This window comes from Phlebotomus papatasi, chromosome 2 (genome assembly GCF_024763615.1).
Source record: "Phlebotomus papatasi isolate M1 chromosome 2, Ppap_2.1, whole genome shotgun sequence".
Taxonomy (NCBI): domain Eukaryota; kingdom Metazoa; phylum Arthropoda; class Insecta; order Diptera; family Psychodidae; genus Phlebotomus; species Phlebotomus papatasi.
The window spans coordinates 102005130-102026983 of record NC_077223.1 but is presented as its reverse complement, the minus strand read 5'-3'; the positions used below and the strand labels follow the sequence as shown (position 1 = coordinate 102026983).

General features: G+C 31.9%; 1 protein-coding gene across 7 annotated transcripts in view; it reads right to left on the bottom strand.

Moving 5' to 3' along the window:
* Nucleotides 1-21854, bottom strand: part of LOC129800450 (four and a half LIM domains protein 2-like) — a 298659-nt gene that overhangs the window by 65779 nt on the left and 211026 nt on the right. The window contains exons 1-2 of one of the 7 annotated variants that reach the window (XM_055844823.1): nucleotides 18928-19339; nucleotides 7399-7734 (exon numbers count right to left, since the gene is read on the bottom strand). The exons of 5 other annotated variants lie outside the window; for them this stretch is intronic. In XM_055844823.1, the coding sequence (XP_055700798.1) occupies nucleotides 7399-7553 (155 nt within the window). In that variant the 5' untranslated portion in view covers nucleotides 7554-7734; nucleotides 18928-19339. Of the gene's footprint in view, nucleotides 1-7398; nucleotides 7735-18927; nucleotides 19340-21854 lie in introns of those variants that run through there. One more of the 7 variants, XM_055844824.1, reaches the window with a different exon arrangement.

The window sequence follows — 21854 nt, the reverse complement described above, 5'->3', positions numbered from 1 at the left end:
AATTTAATTAAGTGAGATATCATACTTCATGGCAATTGCGGAATTTTGTTGCATGAGATCTATTGACAGACAAAATGCACGATTTTTTTTGGAATAAATGTAATTGCGTTTTCACGAAGGGAATTTTTCAGGAGAAAATTAAATTGGTTAAACGAAAGATTCAAGTTGTTTTTGAGATACAACGAACTATAATGTGTTTATAACCTAGGGGATGAGGTTCTGTGATTTAGAAAAATAGATGGTGTCAGAATTTGAGGTTATGTTGCACTATTTCTCAAAATTCCCATTAATTTGTGTAGGACGAATTCCTTAAATTTCCTAAAGTTTGATAAATCATCTCTGCATTAAGGAGTCAAGACAAATGATTAAATTAATCTTTTTGGTGTTTTTAATAATTTCTAACCTCAAAAGATGGTTTATAATTGGTAATTAGTTCAGATGTTTGGTGCTATAATCGAAATCATGCTTGCATATTTAAAATCTACGAATTAAATTGGCGATAGCTCTTAATTTAATGCCAACAGCAACGATTTTTAAAAGAATGAATATCAGAAATAAGCATGAAAATACTTTTGATTTTAATTTAATATTTATTCTTCCCCTTCACAGCCAAAGTTTGATTCTTTAAAAGTGTCTTCGATAAATTTGCAGAAAAAGACGTTGATTTTTGAAAAAACAATCTATTTTCACACAAAACAGAGAAAATCTATTAAATACCAACTTAAGAACTTGTTAAAGCTTTACTCAGTGATTATGAAAAAAAAAATTATAATGAAATAATCTTTTTTTGAAACTTTGAAATTTAAACAGGAAATTCTTCGGTCTCCATGTGGACGAAACGAGAAGTGAAAATGTTTTTTCTTTACTTTCGAAACCGATTTTCGAACTTTTAAACTCCGGTTGTGATTGAAGCAACTGGCTCCTAATAACGAGAATAAGAAGAATATCTATCTAAACCATAAAACCTTAAATGAAGGGTCGGGTCTCCGCTATTATTTATCATTTGGTCGGAAAAAAATACAAGCCCCTTTTAGCTTCTTGATTTGAATATAATACAGAGTGTAAGAGTAAAGGATACAAAAATGATAAAAGTATAAATAAATTTTATTCTGGATAAGATTTAATAAATAAAACTCATTAAGGTTATTTTAATGGGTCCCGGTCAAAATCGTGAAAGCCAAAATCCTGAATTCTTAAAAGTGTCATAGCTACTCCCACAATTGCACCCGCGCTTGCTGGAAGCAAAGATTGGGAAATTATTCTACACATTATCCTCCATATAATTTCATCCCTTTTAAGATTTTGAACATTCGGGATTATATCTTTCGGGATTTTGGCTTTCAGGATTTTGGCGTTTGGGACTTTGACGTTAGGGATTTTGGCTTTCGGGATTTTGGCTTTCCAGATTTTGACCCATTCGGGATTTTTTACTTCTCTAGATCAGATGTTTGCAAGAACCGTTTGAAATTGAACAAACGTCGAATGAAACCTGTGTGTCAAATGTCAAAACGCTACTTGGACAAACATTTTGACGTTTATTCGGTTTCAAACGGTTCTTGTACACCCCTGGTCTAGATAATGGCCAATTCGGGATTTTGATTCATTAGGGATTTTAGCTTTTCGGGACAATGGTCCATTAGGGATTTTGACCTATTCGGTATTTTGGCTTATCGTAATCCACTAAATTCTTAAAAAATATGTATATAAAATTATTTATTTATTTTAGATTTTGAGACCGTTTATACACTCAGAAAAATAATCGAGTAAAACTTACTCGAATCGACGTTAAATTAACTCTTTTTCGTTGTGATTTTCGATTAACTATATTTTAGAGTTGATTTTACTTCTATTTAGGTGTATTATTAGTAAGAGCTGTTTTAACTTTTTCTTCCCAAAATTTACATGACAAAAGAGTGTAAATAACTATTTTTAAGACTGAAAATAACTCTTTTTAAGAGTTAAATAACTCATTTCAAGAGTTAAAAAAATCCTTTTTGAGTTAAAATTACTCTTTCAAATCCCAAAATGAATGTGTTTTGCAATTTTCTCTTTGTTTTAGTTTATAATTTTCTTTATTAATATTTTCTTGACCTCAAGATCAATATTTTCCGAGCGAAATATCACGTAAAATGCACGCACATGTCTTCATGAAACACTGATAGGCGTTTTTCTAGTTGATGTTCCACATGAACTTTGTCACACAAAAAACTTCTTAACTGAAGTATATTCTTAAAACGAAAACACTTAAGCATATACTTCAGTCGAGATAAAATTTTACATCGAAAAAGAGTAATAATTGCATCGATATCCGACGAATTAATTCAACTCGCATGAAGAGTTGTTTCAACTCTATTTACTAAAATTTACAACGAAAAAGAGTAACAATTACATCGATATTCTTAGAATTAATTCAACTCTGCCATAGAGTTGTTTTAACTTTTTAGGTTTTTTCTTAGTGTAGCAACACAATGACCTTATAGAAATATTTCGTGAATATTTGGATTGAATAACCAAAGCTATCTTGCAAAATCTTTCAGGATTTCAAATAACAATTAGAATCAGTTTAATATTGATCTGTGTGAACTGCCCTATTCTCCCCTAAACAATCTATTCTCTAATTAAAAATCAAATGTTTAATCTTTGCCTCAGCGGTGGTCTGCCCAACGCTTGATTCTTCCATATCAAATTTACTTTGTACATCCCAAAAATCAACTTAATCCCCGATGGAGTGTAACCTCTGTGTACCTAATCGACAGGTTTACCCTTGAATTGACATATCTCATTATCACGTTTCTCAAATTCTTCACTAAACTTTAAGCACGAGATGTAGTAATATTTTCCCCATAACCAAAAGGTAAAGCTTCCGATCCTCTTGTGGTATCAGAAATATTTTATCATGTGCACAAATTTGACTAAAAGAGCCGTAGATAAGCTTTTAAGTATAATCTCTGGGCTAATGTGGCATGTTTTTCAGTTGAATTAACTTGTTGGCAAAATGGGATACGGTGTGCTAAAAGGTGCTTTGGGGGATGATTTGTAAGTTATAGAAGAATGAGGGTAGTTTGTGTAGAACATGGGAAATCAAACATACGACATTTTGTATTCAACAAGCAGAAAAGGAGAGACACTTTTGTGACAAGGTGCAAAATCATGTCATAAATCTCAAAGTTCTCGTTATATTTTTCAAAGCTTCCATAAGTGCTAAATCCATTCATATTTGTCATGCTTTCACTCCTTTTAGCACCCACTTTTAAGGGTTGCCGCCTCATTCTCAATTCCCAAAAAAGCTCCCATTTTTTTGGGGGGAAACACGCAACATAATGATGTACTGGGGACTTGTTTTAAATTGACACCATTACGCAATGTGGGTGGGTTAAAATTGGTGATGGAGCCCTTTAAGGACCATTTCGTAATTTAATAAAGCGTGAAAATAATGCACAGCAGCGTCAGAATAAAATAATAATCCAGGCCTCCTTCACGAAGGCATCTCTCGTTTAAAATGTGACAAGAATTGAGGACGATAAGATTGGGGGAAAATATGTTTTTTGGAACAGCCTACGAAGGATGTTAAATTACACGTTTGCAAATAAACTACATAATATTTCTGAATGATTGGCAATCGTTTGAGAAACATAAAATTACTTATTAAATAATAAAGGTCTTTAAAAAATTAAAACTTTGCTTAAGATGCTAAACGATCGCAGAAGTGTAACCTCAAAATATTTTGATCTTGATTTCACAAAATTTTTCCATATTCTGTACGGAAGAACATCCTTTTAACAAATCTTTTTAGTTAAATTGACAAAACATTTTTTGCAGAGTAACATAACATAACATAACCTCAAAATAGGTCTTTGATAAGTTCGAAGTAATTTCATTAGGTTACCATGATAAAGTTACTTATGCAAGGCATTGTTATATTTAAATTATTATATTTAAGTCATATTCGAATGATATTGAAGTTTTATGTACATAGGGGAGACCAGGGCAGAATTAGCCACATATGGTATTACACTGAGAGAAATCCGAAAAAGTTAAAATAACATTCCGGAAATGTTAATTTTACCCTACAGTATTGATCCAAAATCGGTGTAAATATTACCCTTTTTAGGTGAATTGGGGGTTAAAGTTACACTTTCATGTTAATTTTACCCTTAAAGAGGTGTAAAATTTACATTAAAAAATGTTGATATATTTTTACACCTAAAAAGTGTTAAAGTTATAAGGAAAAAAAGTTAATCACATCTTCTTTTTTTTTCTCAGTGTAGATATTGGTATCTTATAGTATGCCTTCGAAGGAATATTGATGAAATCACTCTTTATTCTAAATATATTCTTCACTTACTATTCATTGAAATATTAATCTATCTCATACATCTCATACAAACACTTTTTGTACAAATTATACACAATGAAAACTTTCATTTGGTGGCTAATTTTACCCCGGTCTCTCCTATATAAATATTCCAAATAAATAAACCGATACATTCTAATACAAATACCCTTTTACTAATATATCGAGTAGCGGGTTTATTGACGGGTAAACTTTGGAAATATTCTGATTATTACCTTTAGAAAATAATTTAAACGCTTTTAACTAAGGTAACACCGAATTTGGTAATAAAATTTTGAGGTTATAATTGACATAACCTTTAAAATTCTAGACATATTTTATGTGGTAATTATTTTTTAATGTTTTTCGACCTAAAGTCTAAATGTCTTTAAATTTTTAGTGAAATTACTTTCTACCTTCTACAACGCAAAAGATCTAAGAAATATTTTCTGAGTGTTTGTAAAACCCAAAAAGGGAAATAATAAAAATCTTGAATTTTTTGAACCAATTGGGCCTGACTACTGCTATAACATTAACCAAAATAGTACGATTATTTTGTTTGCTTTAAAAATGTATTGGTCTGCTACAGAAAACAGCATGAATTTATTGTACAAAAATATATACAGTAGACTCTTCGATATCCGGCTGACTGGGGGACAAAATGACATTTAGGTTTTTTGAATGATCAACGGTTTTTCTATTTTGTGCAGTGTGAATTTATTTTCTGTCTGACAAAGAAAAAGAGAATTTTCTTCATGGTGTGCTTATGTTTCATTTTTTATCACAATTATGTATTAAAAACTTCGATACAATGCTAATAATACTTTAATTCACTCTGGGCAAACTTCATGTTTAGTGAAAATAATTTTGAATATATCAACCGCCAGTGTTTGGCAGCTGTCACCCGGATATCGAAGTGCTGGATATCGAAGAGTCTACTGTATTAAAAATATTTTAGGTTAGGCCCAACATAACCTCAAATGTCTTTGTCCTTCCATTATATTCGGTCCAATGAAATAAAGTTGATTTACTTTAGTGGTTGGTCAATTTAAATCTTCTTTTTTTGAAAATTAAAAATAAACTGTTTAGTGTCTTCAACATTTTGATTATAACCTATTAAGTTCGTCATCTTAGACAAATGTTGTTTATCTAAGATTCAGATTTCACGAAATAATTAATAAAAAAGATATGACTATTGCTATAAGATATCAAACAAATCTATAGTAATCTAACTACGATCGAATAGTGCTAATAACAGTAGTACATAAGTAACGCTTCACACATAACCTAAAAAATTGCTATTCCTAAATATTTTGTATTGAATTTGAAAGGATATTATTCTTTTACAGTTGAAATACAACCTTTCATGAACTAAATTTACGCAAAATGTGACATTTTTGTAGTTATGGTACTTTTATGATGTTCAAAAAGTTTCCCACAGAACTCCAAAAGGATCTAACCTAGAAAATTTTGAGTTTTATTTCTATTTATCAGTTTAAATCTCTCTATGTTTATTGAAAACGTCGCAGAACATTAACGTTTTTGAAGTGTTTGTTCTTAATTTTTTTTAAAATTATTATAATAAATCTGGATATAACCTCAAAAGCCTATTAGTTTGGTCATATTTAGTTCTACTAATTTGTTTGATTGCTTTTCTTAATAAAGCATTGACAAATTTTTATAAGAAGGTCGCAGAACTACTGACCTTTTTTAAGTAAGAGGAAGTGAGGCACATTTGAAGTGTGGCAACTTTGAAATTAGGCTTTGTTCTCTTACTTTTAAATGTAATATAACCTCATCATAATGTAATTTGGCTTTCCAATTGGTTTGTAGAGCTAAGTCCAGTTGTCTTTTAAAAACAGAAGAAATAAGCCCAATTTAAAAGCTGGGCCAAATTAAAGGTGCCCCACTTCCCCTTAGTTCTTCTAACACACTATAAAATATTCTAACGGTTCTGAACATAACCTCAAAAATCCTAAATCTTAGAAGTTTTCAATTTTGGAAGGCTTTAATGCTATCAATTGCTTTTAATTTCCAATTAGCAAATTAGATTAGATAGCAATGTGAGGACGAAATCTTATAGTATCACTGCATCCAGGCCTCTTTTTCAGCCTATTAATCCAATCAAGAATATCTTTTCAAATACAAGGTGATTCAAGTCAGGCTATTTTTAGGACAACTTCCATTAAACAGTGGAACTTTCAGAATATTTTAACTCAATATGAGTAAGTCTTTTATTTATAAAGCGTCTGTAGACTATAAAACTAACCTCAAAACAACTTAAACATAACCTCTCAGAGCTTGATTGAGAACTACATTAAATACAAAAAATGTAGCAACTCCATAATACTTAAACTAATATCTGTGTACAGTAAAATCATTCATCTTCAGAAAAATTGTCAACAAAATTTATAATTAAATATTTTATTACATCCCATAAATCACAATGTAATTAAATCTGTATACGTGTAATGTATTTTAACATCCCTGAAGGCCATTATTGAATAAAACTGATGATGGAGGGGTGTTGGAATCTTGCAGATACTCTACTAAAAATACCAAAATGGTGAAAAGGAGTGATTTTTTTCGTTATTCAGGGTGCTTTTCATGAGAAATATCAGGATGAAATCTTTCCCCTCATCATCATTCTCTATCGCATTTCCGTACCATCAGCGTCACGCTTTATTACAGTAATAGCACGTGCACATAAAAATTTTCCCACGCAGCCAAAACTAGTGAAAATTCAGGGACTTTAGCACACTCTATCTCAACTTTTTCTTGCCCCAACAGCACAAGCCACAACATGACAAAATGGCAAACATCTGGAAAACTTATTTAAGTCTCTGGTTAATTAGTTGTGATTTCGGGTCAGATAAACTGTCAAGAACACTATCAAGCCTCCCCCAGATAAATACTTTGGCTCTGGGCTTTGAGTTAGAGCAACAGCCAAAAAAAAATTGTTAATTAAAATTTTGTTAAGATCAGCATGGAATGAGATAGAAAAAAAAGAGAGAGGCATTACACCGGAAAATTCTTTTCAATCATACACAACACACACAAAATACCTAACAATCAAATCGTACAATTCCTGCTGGTCGAACACTTTGCAGTACGCCTGCAGAACTTTGAAGCATGCATACTTCATTCCTGGCCAGGGCACTAGAGGACTCCCCAGGGCATCCCACATCGGACAATCGATGTGCCTCTGAAGCTCCAGCATTTTACTCACGATCCTCCTTACTCCCTCTCTACTGCCTCATTTTCGCCACGATAGAGACTTTCAATTAACTTTCGTGACGACCATAAAAAATCACCCTCTCTACCCCGCCAAAAATAGCCGGGGGAGTCGCACCTGATGGGGTGGCTTTGTGGATTTGACGCTCTCTCCTTTCTGTTTGACTCTAATTGCGGTGATTTGAGAAAACAGCACAAAAGAATTGATTAGTCATCAATTTAGACGATAGTGTGACTAAAAGTTATTGCAATTGGTGTTTGGTGTCAACCGTCAAAAAAGAGCTTTAGATGTACAACGGACAGATCAATAAGGTGTCAGAGGACATATCCTTGAGTTTGAGGACAATTCACCTTTTTTGGGAAATGAACTAATGGAACTATTACATTAAAAACTGTTTAAATAAGATAGACACAAAAGAATGACAAAAAGTTTTTGATTAGTATATCTTATTCACTGGTAAAAATAAAAGGATCAAATTGATCAGAATTTGATCCATTTGTAAAGGATGGATCAAATTAACATGTTCTATAATAGATGTGCACTAAACGTTTGAAATTTGATCCATTCTTTGTAAAAGGACGACGGTTAGATCAATTTGATCCTTGGAGTGAAATTTGAAATTCCGGACAGTGTACAATTCCGGACAATCAGATTTATATTTCGTACACCTCCAACAAAATTTTTAAAAACACTGATAGAAATTCAATAGAATAATCTTCAACATAGTCTAGAATTCCATAATTACTAAATTATTTCTATATTTTCCATATTTTCAGTACCCTAACGTTTAAATTGGTTTGTCCGAAATTACACGTTGTCCAAAATTTCATACTTTATGTTACTAAATCTTTGTTATTGATAAAAAATGACGAATGCCCAACAAAATTGACTCATGAAAAAATAGATTCAGGTAGGTTAAAAAGGAAAGAATTTTGAAACCCTACATTGATATCTCTTATCGGTCGCAGCCAAAATCCCGAAAGCCAAAATCCCGAACGCCAAAATCCTGAAAAGGCCAAAATCCCGAGAGCCAAAATCCCGAATTTTCAAAATCGTGAAAGGGATGAAATTATATGGGGGAAAATGTTTAGAATAATTTTCCAAGACACAGAAGATTTCCCTTTGCCTACAACAAGCGCAGATGCAATCGTGGGAGTAGCTATGACACTTTTAAGAATTCAGGATTTTGGCTTTCGGGATTTTGGCCCATTCGGGATTTTGGCTTTCGGGATTTGGCGTTCGGGATTTTGGCTTTCGGGATTTTGGCTTTCGGGGTTTTGACCGGGGCCCATCTCTTATACATGCTTCAGAACTAAAAATTACCTATATGGTTTACTTGCTCTAATATCTCATTATTCTTTTTTTTTGGAAAAAATAACCTAGATTGGATTATAAATGGCAAATAATGTATTAAATTCTGAAAGTTAAGAAAATTGGTTGCTATTTAGGATGTTTAGACCTTTAGAAACTAGGCTAAACTTCTGATCTAAAGACTTCTTTATCGTTTGTCGTCTAAAATGAGTTTCAGACTAAATGTTTAGCCCAGTTTCTAAATCATTAGAGTAACTGCCATCAGAATCTATTTTAAATTCAAATTGTTCTCAAAAGTCCTACCTGATAAGAAATTAGAAAAGTTAAGCCATATGGCCAAACCTTAGGTCTGAAGCCCGTATAAAACAGATAAAAAATAAAGGGATAATGTAACAATTTTTCTCAAAAATTCAGGATTTCAAAATTTCCCATAAATCTAATTCCTTAGGGAATGAAGTGTCAAAATATTACAGTAAATTATAATTCACATGTAATTAAGTACATTAATCTAGAAATAGGCTGTAAAATAGTAAATCTAGCAGTTTCTAGTAATATCTGAGATTTAGAACAAACATTAGGCAAAGGTAATTATTCATGTTACATAGGCAATATTTTACATTTTTTTTTGTATTTCAACCTACTTCTTCATTTTTCTCAATTTCAAGCGAAAATTTAGATTTCCTCCTAAAAGTTTAGTACATGTACTAAAAGTATATCAGAACCTTATAACAATTTTATATAACTTTTTACTGCTTTAGACTTTAAGGACAATTATTTTTCCACATTATAATATGTATTTTAAAAGTTTCTTCGGTCAAGCACGTTTAGAAGAATTTTAATCCATTATTTAGTGTATCGGATTAAATGAGTACTAATGGTACTAATTATATATTTCACAATATTTTAAGAAAACTCATTGATATAACATCACACAAATTCGTCTTATTTTTAAAAGGTTTTATATCAATTATATATATTTCTATAAATAACGAACTTAAATTTCAGATAAATTATATGTGAAGTGGCTATTAGTACATTCCCAAGACGCCAACCTACTAAATAGAATTCCTGAGATATGGTTTTAGGGTGCACGCATTGTCAAATGGATCTAATGGTTATTTAGAAGAAATATTTTAAAAGTTTCACCGTAATTTATTTGAAAAGGGCTTTCGGATTAACTTAGTACAATCCATCAGTGTAAATCAATTTAGATCAACTTAAGTGGACTAAAGTTTTGGAAGTAATATAATTGGTAAGTGATTCAGAATATGATAGATTAAATAATAATGATTTTAGATAATTATGGCGTTATTCCTATGAATAATTAAAAGAAAAAATATTTTTCCTGAACATTTTCTTTTAGCACATGACTGCTTTCAATAGCTTCTGCATTATCGATTTTTCCTTGTATTGATTCCTGTCTGGACTATTTTCCCCAGTCCTCGTTCTGTTCTAAAACTATCAAATATTTGTGACAGGAGCCAATACCAAGGAAAATCGATTATGTATGTAGAAACACTTAAGAACAGTCATGTGCTAAAAATAATGTTCATGGAGCTGGCACACCTTTTCAACTGACTTAGTGAAATTCAATCGACTGAAATTTTACCTCTTACTCTTTTAAACTAAAACAACATATATTTGTCTCTTTCTGTCAAATGAAAATTGAAATTTCAATTTCATTTTAAATTTCTATTTCTATTTTCGTTTAACAGTAAGAGAGAGCAATATCTAATTTCAATTAAAGATTAATGAGTAAGAGGTAAAATTTCAATCAATTGAATTTCACTCAATTGAAAAGGTGTGCCAGCGCCATTAGGAAAAAGATTTACCTTTTTCATTATTTTGAAATAATAAAAAATTAAAAAAATAAATTAGAACTTTATAGCCCCGGCACACCTTTTAAATCAGGTAAATTTCATGAAATCAAAATTCTCATCCCTCTCTTTCTTACATATTTCGAATATGTCTATCTTATTATTTCGCACTTCAAATTCGATCGAGCTTAATCAAATTTGTTGTGATGTTCAATAGAAGAAGAAGAGTGAGAAAATAGGCATTTGAATTCCGACTTTATAAAATTTTCCTGATCTAAAAGGTGTGTCGAAGCCATCAGAATCAGTAAATAATTCTCAAAATGGTACTAATGGAAATATTACTTAATATCAATTTTTGGAAATTAGTTTTGACAGAAAAAAAGGTTTGTAATGGCTCCAGTACATCTTTTGGACCAAGAAAATTTCATGAAGTCGAAATTAGAATCTCTTTCTTTCTCACACGATTTGAGTAGGTCTATTATTTTTTTTGCACTCTTCTTCTTCTTTTAAATATCACAACAAATTCAATTTTGCTCAAACGAATTCGGAGAGCGAACGAATGAGACAGACATTATGGAAAACGTGTAAGAAAGAAAGAGATGTGTTTTGATTTCATGGAATTTTTCTAATCTAAAAGGTGTGCCGGAGCCATAAAGAATCTAAGCTAATTTTACAGTCAATATGTTTCGGCCCTAATTTCAAGACCTCAATCTATTTAGACGAACATACAAGCTGAAACATTTTGGCCAAAATAAATCATGGTTTCTTTTCAAAATTGTCCTACAACAAAACCGAACGTAAAAGGAATAAAATAGCTTTGTAATTTCTTTTGATGCTCTCATTCTCAAAATGAAAAGCTGTCCCCAAATAGCTTTCAAAGCCATCAACAGCTTAATTCGAAGGTTTCAGCAATAAATCGTGTAAAAATAACCCATGAAACTCACACCCAATGACTAAACCTAAATTCATTTTAAACAAAAGGTACTCCATCAGGTGCCAATTTGGGAAAACAATTGGACGAGGAAGTAATTCTTTCGACTCATAGTCGTGCTGAAATGAGTCAAGAAGTGTGTTAAAGTCCTCTCAACATGACTGATGAGGTGCGTTTCTCATATTGAAACATCACAAAAAGGTTAATCCATTCATTTTTCGAGCCTTCCTGACAAATCATTTCAGCAAATACTCATTCGGTCAGTGATGAAAAATTGCGCACAAACCGTTGAGATTTTTCTTCTTAGGACTGTGCATTGATTAGATGGAAAAAGCTCAAGTTCATGGTCATAAATCACTAGTCTTCGTGTTTGATTGAGATGGATTTCCCACAAAAAAAATAAAAATAAAATATCAGAAATTTCACTGAAGAGCGTTCATCAAAGACTTGTATTTATCTTTCTAATTTTAAATCCATCGTGTTTGAAGCGTAAAAAATATTGAAGAAAAAAGTATTAATTCAATTGTGGAGTGCTATTAATGTGAAATAAAAAAAAGAAGCAATTGAGATGAGAAATGAAAGCAATATGCAGATTCCACATTCTCTGGAATGGACGATCCGTGCCAGAAGAAAATCATGTAACTGCTCCATTGGAGTTAATTTAATTAAAGAAAACAAAAAGTCATATTACCGATTGCGTGCTTTGGAGAAATTTTGCAAAGTGACACACGAAAAAATAGTCGCAGGTGATATTGGATGAGATTTTTAATTATAATCATCTATTGTGACCGTTGGGAAATATCACGTCTCCCTGATCGATCTTAAATATTGTCAAAGTGTTTCTTGCAGTACCAAAGTTATCTTAAAAAGACCGTAGGTGGGATTCTGAATTTTAAAATTAGTGCATTGAGAAATAGTCTATCTTTCAAGACCAAAGGTAAAAGTTTGTAATTTCGGACGACATAAAAATCAGACAAATAAATTTAGAAGTTCTGCCTAATAGTGGTAGGGTAAAGTATCTTCAAGTCGGCCAGTTTATCAACTCGGCAAGTTGAATTGTTTAACCAATTTTTTAACGTTTTATAGTCAATTTCTATAATATTATCACTGATTTACGTTATATATAATATAATACACCTTATAATGTTAGATCCGTAAAGCCATATTATAGCAAACCTAAGTAAATTGAATAAATAACCCCACTGGCCGAGTTGAGGAACCGGCCGATTACAGGGTACTTTACCTTAATCAGGTTATTATCTAATTCTAGAGTACTTGAACATTGATTAATTATTTATTTTATCAAGTCTGAAAAGAAATGTTCAAACTATAAATTGGTCTGTGCAGGATTCCGCATTGTTCGAAATTACGAACCTACCCTATCGTCTTTTAATTATCCATTCTAGATAACCTCTTGGAGAAAAAATAAAAGGGTTAACTGAAAATTGTGAAAAGTTTATTGTCAGTTTTTATAAAAAAAAACTTGAGGATCAAGATTTAGCAATTCTCTGAAATATTTCAAGTTCAAAACACTTATTTTTAAGACTCTTCAACCCTTTAATGGCTATTGAGTCATATGTTACCGATAAGATAGTGATATTTTCTCATACATAATCATCTTTTCGTTATAAGAACTTGATTCACAAGGGGTAGATAACTGTGCCACTCAGGCTTCATAAAAATAAACGGTCAACAGTCAATCACCTCTGGAAGGTATAAAAAGTTGTCCAGTAGGGGAATTCTGTAATTTTCGTGGCATTGTCACGAGTGAGTTCGAAACCTGACAATGCCATTCGAGTTTTTTTGTTTTTTTTTCGAGCTTAGCAAAAAAGGTATTAATCCATTTTCACTTGTATTATAAAATTCATTGTCATTTGAATTGCCAGAAATCACAAATAAGTAACTTCTGAAAATACCACATGACAATGTCATAGTGTTACAGAATCACTTTTTCGAAAAAGCTTTCCTGTAGGGGAATTCTGTAATTTTCGTGGCATTGTCACGCGTGAGTTCGAAACCTGGCAATGCCATTCGAGCTTATTTGTCATATCATATGAGTTCGAAAATGCAATTAATTGAATTTTTAATGAAATCCCTTTACTTGATGAATTTATGAAAATACAGTATGTCTTGATTGATTTGTTTAACTAAATTCATTGTCATTTTAATTGCCAGAAATCTCAAATATGTCACTTATGACAATGCCACGTACGCTGAAATGGCAATGTTACGGCTACAGAATCGCATTTTCGAAAAATCTCTCCTAAGATTTTAACCCAATTTGTCATATGGCATTGCCAGAGCGTTACAGAATTCCCCTCCAGTACATATGAAAATTTTTTGCGGAAAATTCCTGGGTATATTTTCTTTCTCAAAACAGCTTCCTTCAGTTACGGCCCGATTTTTCTTAAAAATTTCTCTTTCTTTTAAAGTTTTAAAAAGCTTTAACTTCTTCAAATAAAACTTTTAGAGAAAGGTTCGAATGGGATTCGAACTTCGAACCCAAAACACTGATGTCATAAAGCTAGTTTTCGATTACTTAACCCATTCCGTTCAACTAAGTTTGAAATTATATCACTTAATTCCATTAAATTATGTCTGATAAATCTTCCAAAAGAAAGAGACAAAAGTTTTCTTTTTGAAAAATCCATCCTTATAAATATGAGTTTAATGAAAAATCAAAGAAATCCTCTGCTAAAAAATCAAATCAATAGATATTTTTGAGAAAAAAATCACTTTACAATTCTTTTCTGGTACATTTCTTCACCGATTTTGACAATTTCTGTGGATTTTAAATTAATGTACAAAAACGTTCTTATGATTTGAGTAGCCTTTCTGGGAAAAAATTGCAATTTATGATTTGAAAATAATATCCGAAAAGGAATGTCAGACCAGCAACGCTTTAGAATTTATTTAAAAAGTCGGCAAGAAACCTTAAATTCCGATTTTGAAGATTGTAAGTGGTTCAGATAGCTGATAAGGTATTTTTTTAAGAAAAGAGATCGAAAAATAACTTCAATTCCCTTCAGAAGTTACGTGTAAGTTTTTCTATGAATTAAATTTCAGAAAATCCCAAATTTAAACCGAATTATAGTTAAACAAATGCATTTTCTACTAAAGAAATATGTTGTTGATGTTTACTAAAGACATCAAGAAGACTTTGTCTAAAAGAAAATAACGTTAAATTGATCAAAAATTGGATGCAAAATGCTCTTTTCCAGCCTGAAAAGCTTTTGAAGCCAAAAACCAAATATGGGCTTCAGACAGAGACGTATATCTGAGACTTATACGGGCTTCAGACCTAAGGCTTAGCTTTATGGATTAACTGCTGTAATTTCTCAAGACACAATATTTATTTATACTTAATATAAATTGAAAAATTACTGCAATTGCTTGTTGTTTAGGAAATTCGGACATTCGGGAACTGGCCTAAGCCCCTCCTAGTCTGAAGACCGCTTTAGTCATAGCCACAAAACACTCTTCTTTTGCATTTTTGGAAAATTTCCCCCAAAAATTCACTAACTACTATCCCAAGAATCTTCGCTAAACGTTTTTCTCGTTTTCTCCAGCAGTAAACAACATATTTGCATAAAAAAATTTCGAACCGAGATGGTTTTCCTTCAAGATTACGTCAAAAATTTTTGTTCCTTCAAGAATGTTTCCTCTTTCAAAAATCTTTGTTATAGAAATTACGTTGAATTGGATATGATTTTGGAAGAAAATCGCCTACACTAGACAAATTTTCCTCGAAAAATCATCTTTTTGTCAAAAGTGCATACTAATAATGTGTAGGAAAATTTTTTGAAGCTCATTTTTGACAAGAACTTCTCATAATCCGTAGACACCTTAAACCCAAAAACTTGGATAATTCCTAAAATTCATCGAAAATTAAGTACTAAACCGATTTTGAGTATTTGGTGGAGGTGGGTGTGGGGTTTGAAAGCTTGATAAATTCCTTAAAAGCTTTCCTCCCAAAAACTTATTTTGTTTTTGCAATGTTCTCTTAAAGAAAATTGCAGTTAATTCTTTTTATTTAATATTAATTGAAACATTTTAAAACATGAAACTTTTTAAAACAGGAAAAACCTAACGAAATACTTTTTAAGCCAATAAAAAAGCCGCTTTGGGCAAAATGTCCTTGATGAGCTAAATCTTAGATGTCTTAACCCTTTAAGAACGATTGGAACACCGGTGTCCCATAAAGAAAATAATTTTGCCTGACTACCTCAAGTCATTTTTTCTTATATCTGTACATAATTATAAAGTAGAAGGTTGAAGGAATCTAGAATATTTTTTGCAAGTCTCTAGCTATTTGCTATGTAGTAAATATTTAAGCTCAAAAATTGCAAATTTTTAAATTTTCAAATTCATAATTGATTTTATTTGTTTTTTATACTTCCAATTTTTTTTAACAAAACCCTTTTGGCAATAAAAACTACAATACTCATACGTGATATTTTTCATTAAAGCGAAAAATATTATTCATTGGTATTGTCAGAAAAATTACTTAATTTTTTGGGCTATTTTTGTCCCTATCGTTCATAAACTGAGAGAAATCCGAAAAAGTCAAAATAACATTCCGGAAATGTTAATTTTACCTTGCAGTATTGATCCGAAATCGGCGTAAATATTACCCTTTTTAGGTGTATTATGGGTTAAAGTTACCCTTTTTTCATGTTGACTTTACCCTCAAAAGGTGTAAAATTAACATTAAAAAATGTTGATATATTTTTACACCCGAAAAGTGTTGAAGTTATGACGAAAAAAAGTTAATCGTAGCCTCTTTTTTTTCTCAGTGTAGAAGCACAAAATACACCGAATCAAACTCTGTTGGACTTTCCAAGGTTAGATGTAAGACTTATAATTGATTATGTTACTCAGTTTAACTTTTATTGTTGATTTTCAATCCTTAAAAAGTGTCTCGTCGTTAAAGGGTTAACCCTTTAAGGACGATTGGAACACCGGTGTCCTATTTTTTTTACTACGGCCTTCTGAAGTTATGATTTGCTTTAAGAAGCCAGAAAACGCTGACTCCCAATTTTTGACCGTCTCGTCCTTAAAGGGTTAAGATGAAGTATACGAAATTCCGACATATCTGCAGGCAAGCGCTAAAATCTTATCCTGCTAGGAACCTTGTAGATAGTTTATCGTCTTTATTTCCTCTAAAAACATACTACATTTAACATGATGTATTTAACTTAATACATTTAAAAATGAATAAAATTATAGGGAGAGCTTTGGGTAATATTTCGGCTACCTTACTTCTGATAGTTCCTTGCCCTTCCGGAATTCTTCCCAAGTTTTTTGCACATCATTTCATTCGTCTAAGCGACATTTTTGTTTTTTTGCATTGCATAATTTTTAGATTATGCAAAAACTAAAAACTCGTGGAAATTTGAGAAGCAAAAGAAGTGTCCGAAATTGCCAGCTGGCCGAAATTTGGTACAGTTCCCGTCAATAAATTCTGTTTTTAATTTAATAAAAATAAATAGGAATCTGTAAATCTATACAAAATCTGCTATAATTTTAAATACGGAAAAATTATACCAGCAATAAACTTGCCGCAGAACTTATTACCGACGCTAAAGGGTTAACTCAATTATGCGAATCTCCGATTCGCCAATTGACACGTTTCCTTTTGCATATCACAGAAGCAATTTAGGTCAATGTTTCGGTCAGATATCAATTTTTTTAGCTAGTCTAAAATTCTTCTAACCCGACCTAAAGCGATATTGCACGTATTTCCAGTTTGTAAATATTACCAATCTTACTTAAAATAAACTTATTTAGGTTTACCACAAACTTTCTCTAATTTGGATTAAATAAGCATTTCATTATCAATTTTCTGGCACTGAATTTTCCCACAACAAATAGGAAAAAAACTGCCGGTAAATGCGTGTTTCGTTGTTTCAGCTGACAAGGTTAATTGTGCGGCTTAGGGTAAGTGTGCCAAATTTCGGCCAGCTTCTAATTTCGGCCACTTTGAGTATAATTTCGGCCATGGAAATAAATTAATTAAAATTATGTATGTAATCTTCGAATAGTCAATGAATTCATTTTACTTTCAAATATTTATTCATTTTAGGATGTATTAACACAAAGACAGTTAAATTATAGGTATAATTTGAATTTAAATTGTGTTGTAAAAACTCAGTGTGGAAAGAGTCTTACAAAAAATGTGACAGATCGATTGTATTTCTAGCAGTCTTGTGATTTGTGGTGAAGTGCAAAAGGTTTTCCTTCGGTGTTTTTCATGAAAATTGATTAGTTTTCATTAAAGATTGTTTCTGTTTATGTTAATAGTGAATCAATCTTTAAATTTCGGGTGAAATTTCCCAGCTGGATCCTGTATTTCGCGTAAAAAAGTATATACTTTGTGAGCGTCTCTACAGTGAGGTAGTGTTGCCTATTTCGGCCACATCTTTTGCTTTCCTAAATTTCTTATTCATTTTATGTTTCCTTTTTCAATTTTTGAATTCTACAATGTCCAGAGAAAAAAAACCATCGCTTCCATGAAAAAGATGATGTGGAAAAGGCCTTGGAAGAGTTCAGGAAGTGCAAATTGCTACGGGAATCTGCGCGTAAATTTGAGATGCTACTCTTCAGGTCTTCAGGACAAATTACACGGAAGATCTCAAGGCTTGTGAGTCATATAAACGTATTAAATTAAATATTAAACTCGTTCCGTTTGACGTTTTGAAATTTTCTATCCGTTGCGTCACAAAATGTGGTCAGAAAAAAGGTGGCCGAAATTTCACACAAAGTGGCCGAAATACTACCCAAAGCAATGTCCATATTTTTATTAATTTTTCAATATTGTAGGAAGTGATTTAAAGAAAACAAAAATGATAAACTAGTCTTGAAGGTTCCGCACAACCCTCCCGAAAAGGAAGTAACAAAAAATATCAATATGAATTAAAAATATTGCATTTCAAACTTAGGACTTCTGTGCTTACATGCAACTATGCCGAAATTTGGCACACTTACCCTAAGTGAGGGAAAAATAGTAAAAATTGAATTATAATTTTCTTCTCAGTGTCTCAAGCAAAGTGGATTACTTTGAAGATCATGTAATTGTACTCAGAGAGGTGCATATAGCTTAAGGGAACTCCCAATGTCACGCTGCAAGACTTCTTGGTGTTAATTGAAAATTAACTCTTGGCAATTATTAACACGGCAAATTGACTTAGAACTGCATTGAAGGTCTCAGTGGATTTTCTCGAGACACTACGAGCTCTTTCTTTTCGGTTGACACACAGAAAAATTTTACTTGAACGAATAGAAAAAAAAACAGACTCACGAGATTAGGTTTTATCGCTATTTCAATAAAATTTTCACACTTTAATTGTAATCACTCTCTCGGCAAACACCACTATCAGGGAATGCTCCAAAGAAACAAGCCATCAAAAGTAGAATGATCAAATTTCTCTCTCTCTCTCTGGAGGTATCTAATCATGAAAAGACTTGCTATCACCATGAAAACTTGAAAGATACTGAACGTGAAAGCATTTCCTCTCCACAATCCAAGTCCACTAAATGCACATTCTGACGCGCAAGGGTTCTTATCACAGAAAAAGAACAACCCAACTTTGGGTGTCACAAAATCCGTTTCCTGTCTTTTAGAATTTTCTCGCTTCGCACGAAGCACACGCGCACAATTTTCGCGCCACAGCAAATGCAAGTCTTCTCGCAATCAACTTAAGTCGCTGACTGTTTTAGCGGGAGGATGACGCTCTATGCTTCGGCTGAGAAAGACTTTTCATATACACAACACAAATACGCAACTCTAATACATTTGTATCTGTGGACTTTTCACACGGGCGCGGAAAATTGCGCGCGATTTTGCAGCGGAAGAATTTGATTAATTCACGGGAAATGCACCGCAAAGTGTCCAAATCCATGCCAATCAAATACTGATCCAGATGAATCACTGGGTGATAAACATTTTTGGGATGGGGAATTGAGAGGTTCGTATGGTGCCATTTACGAGGGAGGACAATAAATCACAAAATTTAACTGCACATTCCCGCCTTCGAAAGTGAGACTTCTGAGAAACTCCCTCAACTGAGAGACTCTCCTCACGCATCAAAGCATAATTACGCACAGATTAGGCTTCAATGTTTCAATGAAATATTTTGCTGAAATATATAGGGGGAAGCGGGGCTATTTTGAGCTATGGGGCTACATTGATACATGATTTTTTCGCATATTTCTGAGGAAGACTGGACTTTATCGTAATGAAATTTAGATATACAAAACAATAGGGAAAAGCGTGCTACCTTCGCACAACTCAAGCTCCAAACACTTCATTTTTTTTTAACCCTTTAAGGACGATTGGAACACCGGTGTCCCATAATGAAAATAATTTTTCCTGACTACCTAAACTTATTTTTTTCTTATGTTTGTACATAATTGTGAAGTAGAAGGTTGAATGAATCTAGGATATTTTTTGCAAGTCTCTAGCTATTTGCTATGTAGTAAATATTTAAGCTCAAAAATGGCGAATTTTTAAATTCTCAAATTAATAATTGATTTTATTTATTTTTTATACTTCCAATTTTTTTAAGCAAACCCCTTTTGGCAATAAAAACTACAATACTCATACGTAATATTTTTTATTAAAGCGAAAAATATTATTCTTTGGTATTGTCAGAAAAAATTACTTAAATTTTTGGGCTATTTTTATCCCTATCGTCCATAGAAGCACAAAATACACCAAATTAGATTCTGTTGAACTTTCCAAGGTTAGACGTAAGACTTATCATTGATTATGTTTCTTAGTTTAATTTTTATTGCTGATTTTCCGTCCGTAAAAAGTGTCTCGTCGTTAAAGGGTTAAACATTTTTTTTTAATTAATTTCACTCAATTTTAATAGCTAGTCTAATGCTTTCCAGGAAAGAACCATGGGTCAAGTCCATTGAGAACATAGAAAAAATTATTTGTCCGAAGCTTCAATCGTTCGATGTTACCGCACTTTCTTTTACTGAATCTGAATTAAATTATGATAAAGCCTAATGATTTGAAGCTCAATTGGAAGCTTTAGAAAAGAGCTTTTATTCATCAAAAACGATATTCTGAAGCACTGGAAAGCATTACTGTTTAAATTAAATTTGAAAATAATTGTCAATTAATGTGACAGCTGTCAAAAATACTAATCAAAATTTAGTATTGAAACTGACATGCAGTTGATTTATTTTCTTAAATATAAATATACCAAATGAAGATCTGAAGAAAAGGATTTCCATTAAGACCTGTCTAGCAAAGTGTTTAAAAAAAAATTTTACAAGCTACCTTCAAACGAAAACAGTGTTGACATATCGGATATCAGAAATAATGCTGTGGCAATAATCTTTGCAAATATGAATGTTAAATTAAGCGATTTTCATCTGTTCCATACTAAAAGTAAACATTTAAAAGTATCCCAAATTGCTGCCTCGAATAGGGTAAAGTGGTACAAGTTGGACAGTGGTACAAATTGGACAATGGTACAATTTGGACAGGGCTTTTTGTCTTGATAAATTTAGTACTTCATTTTTATTTGTATATTTTTAATGCTTTAGTTTTATAATTTGGTTCCTTGTGCTTAGAAACAAATTTTGTACTGTATTTATCAAGAAAAAAGCCATGTCCAACTTGTACCGGCGAATTGTCCAACTTGTAACACTAATTCCAAATTATATCACTTTACCCTACTTCGATTTAAATTTATATGGGAATTTTTTTGCACTCGCGACCGTTACACTAAATAGCAAAAAAGTGAGAAGTTTTTCCGTATTATAAGATACCTTTCCGTGTGGAGGGATAAATATACTAAATTTTTGTTTAAATACATTTTTTCTTCGGAGCACTGTGAGCTGAGTCCGAGATCAATTTAGGAATTGGCTTCAAATAGCTGCATATAAAAAAATTAACTTGCCACATGCTTGCTCGAAAGGATTTTTTAGTACTTTAGTCCTTCAATAAAGTTTTGTACAAAGTTTCACGCGGAAAATTTGACATAGTCTCAATTTCGATAATATTTTCCTTCATTTTCATTTCGGATTTGAATTCTGGGTGACAAATTATTCTGTAGATAATTCATTATAGTAAATCAATGTATGTACTACTAATCAAGAGATAATTTAAATTTTAAAAAGAGCTAATTTAAAACAGAAATTGTTTAATTACCATAGATGAGGGTAAATTTAAACCCTTACTTTTCGTAAGCTTTTCTTTAATTCTAGCGC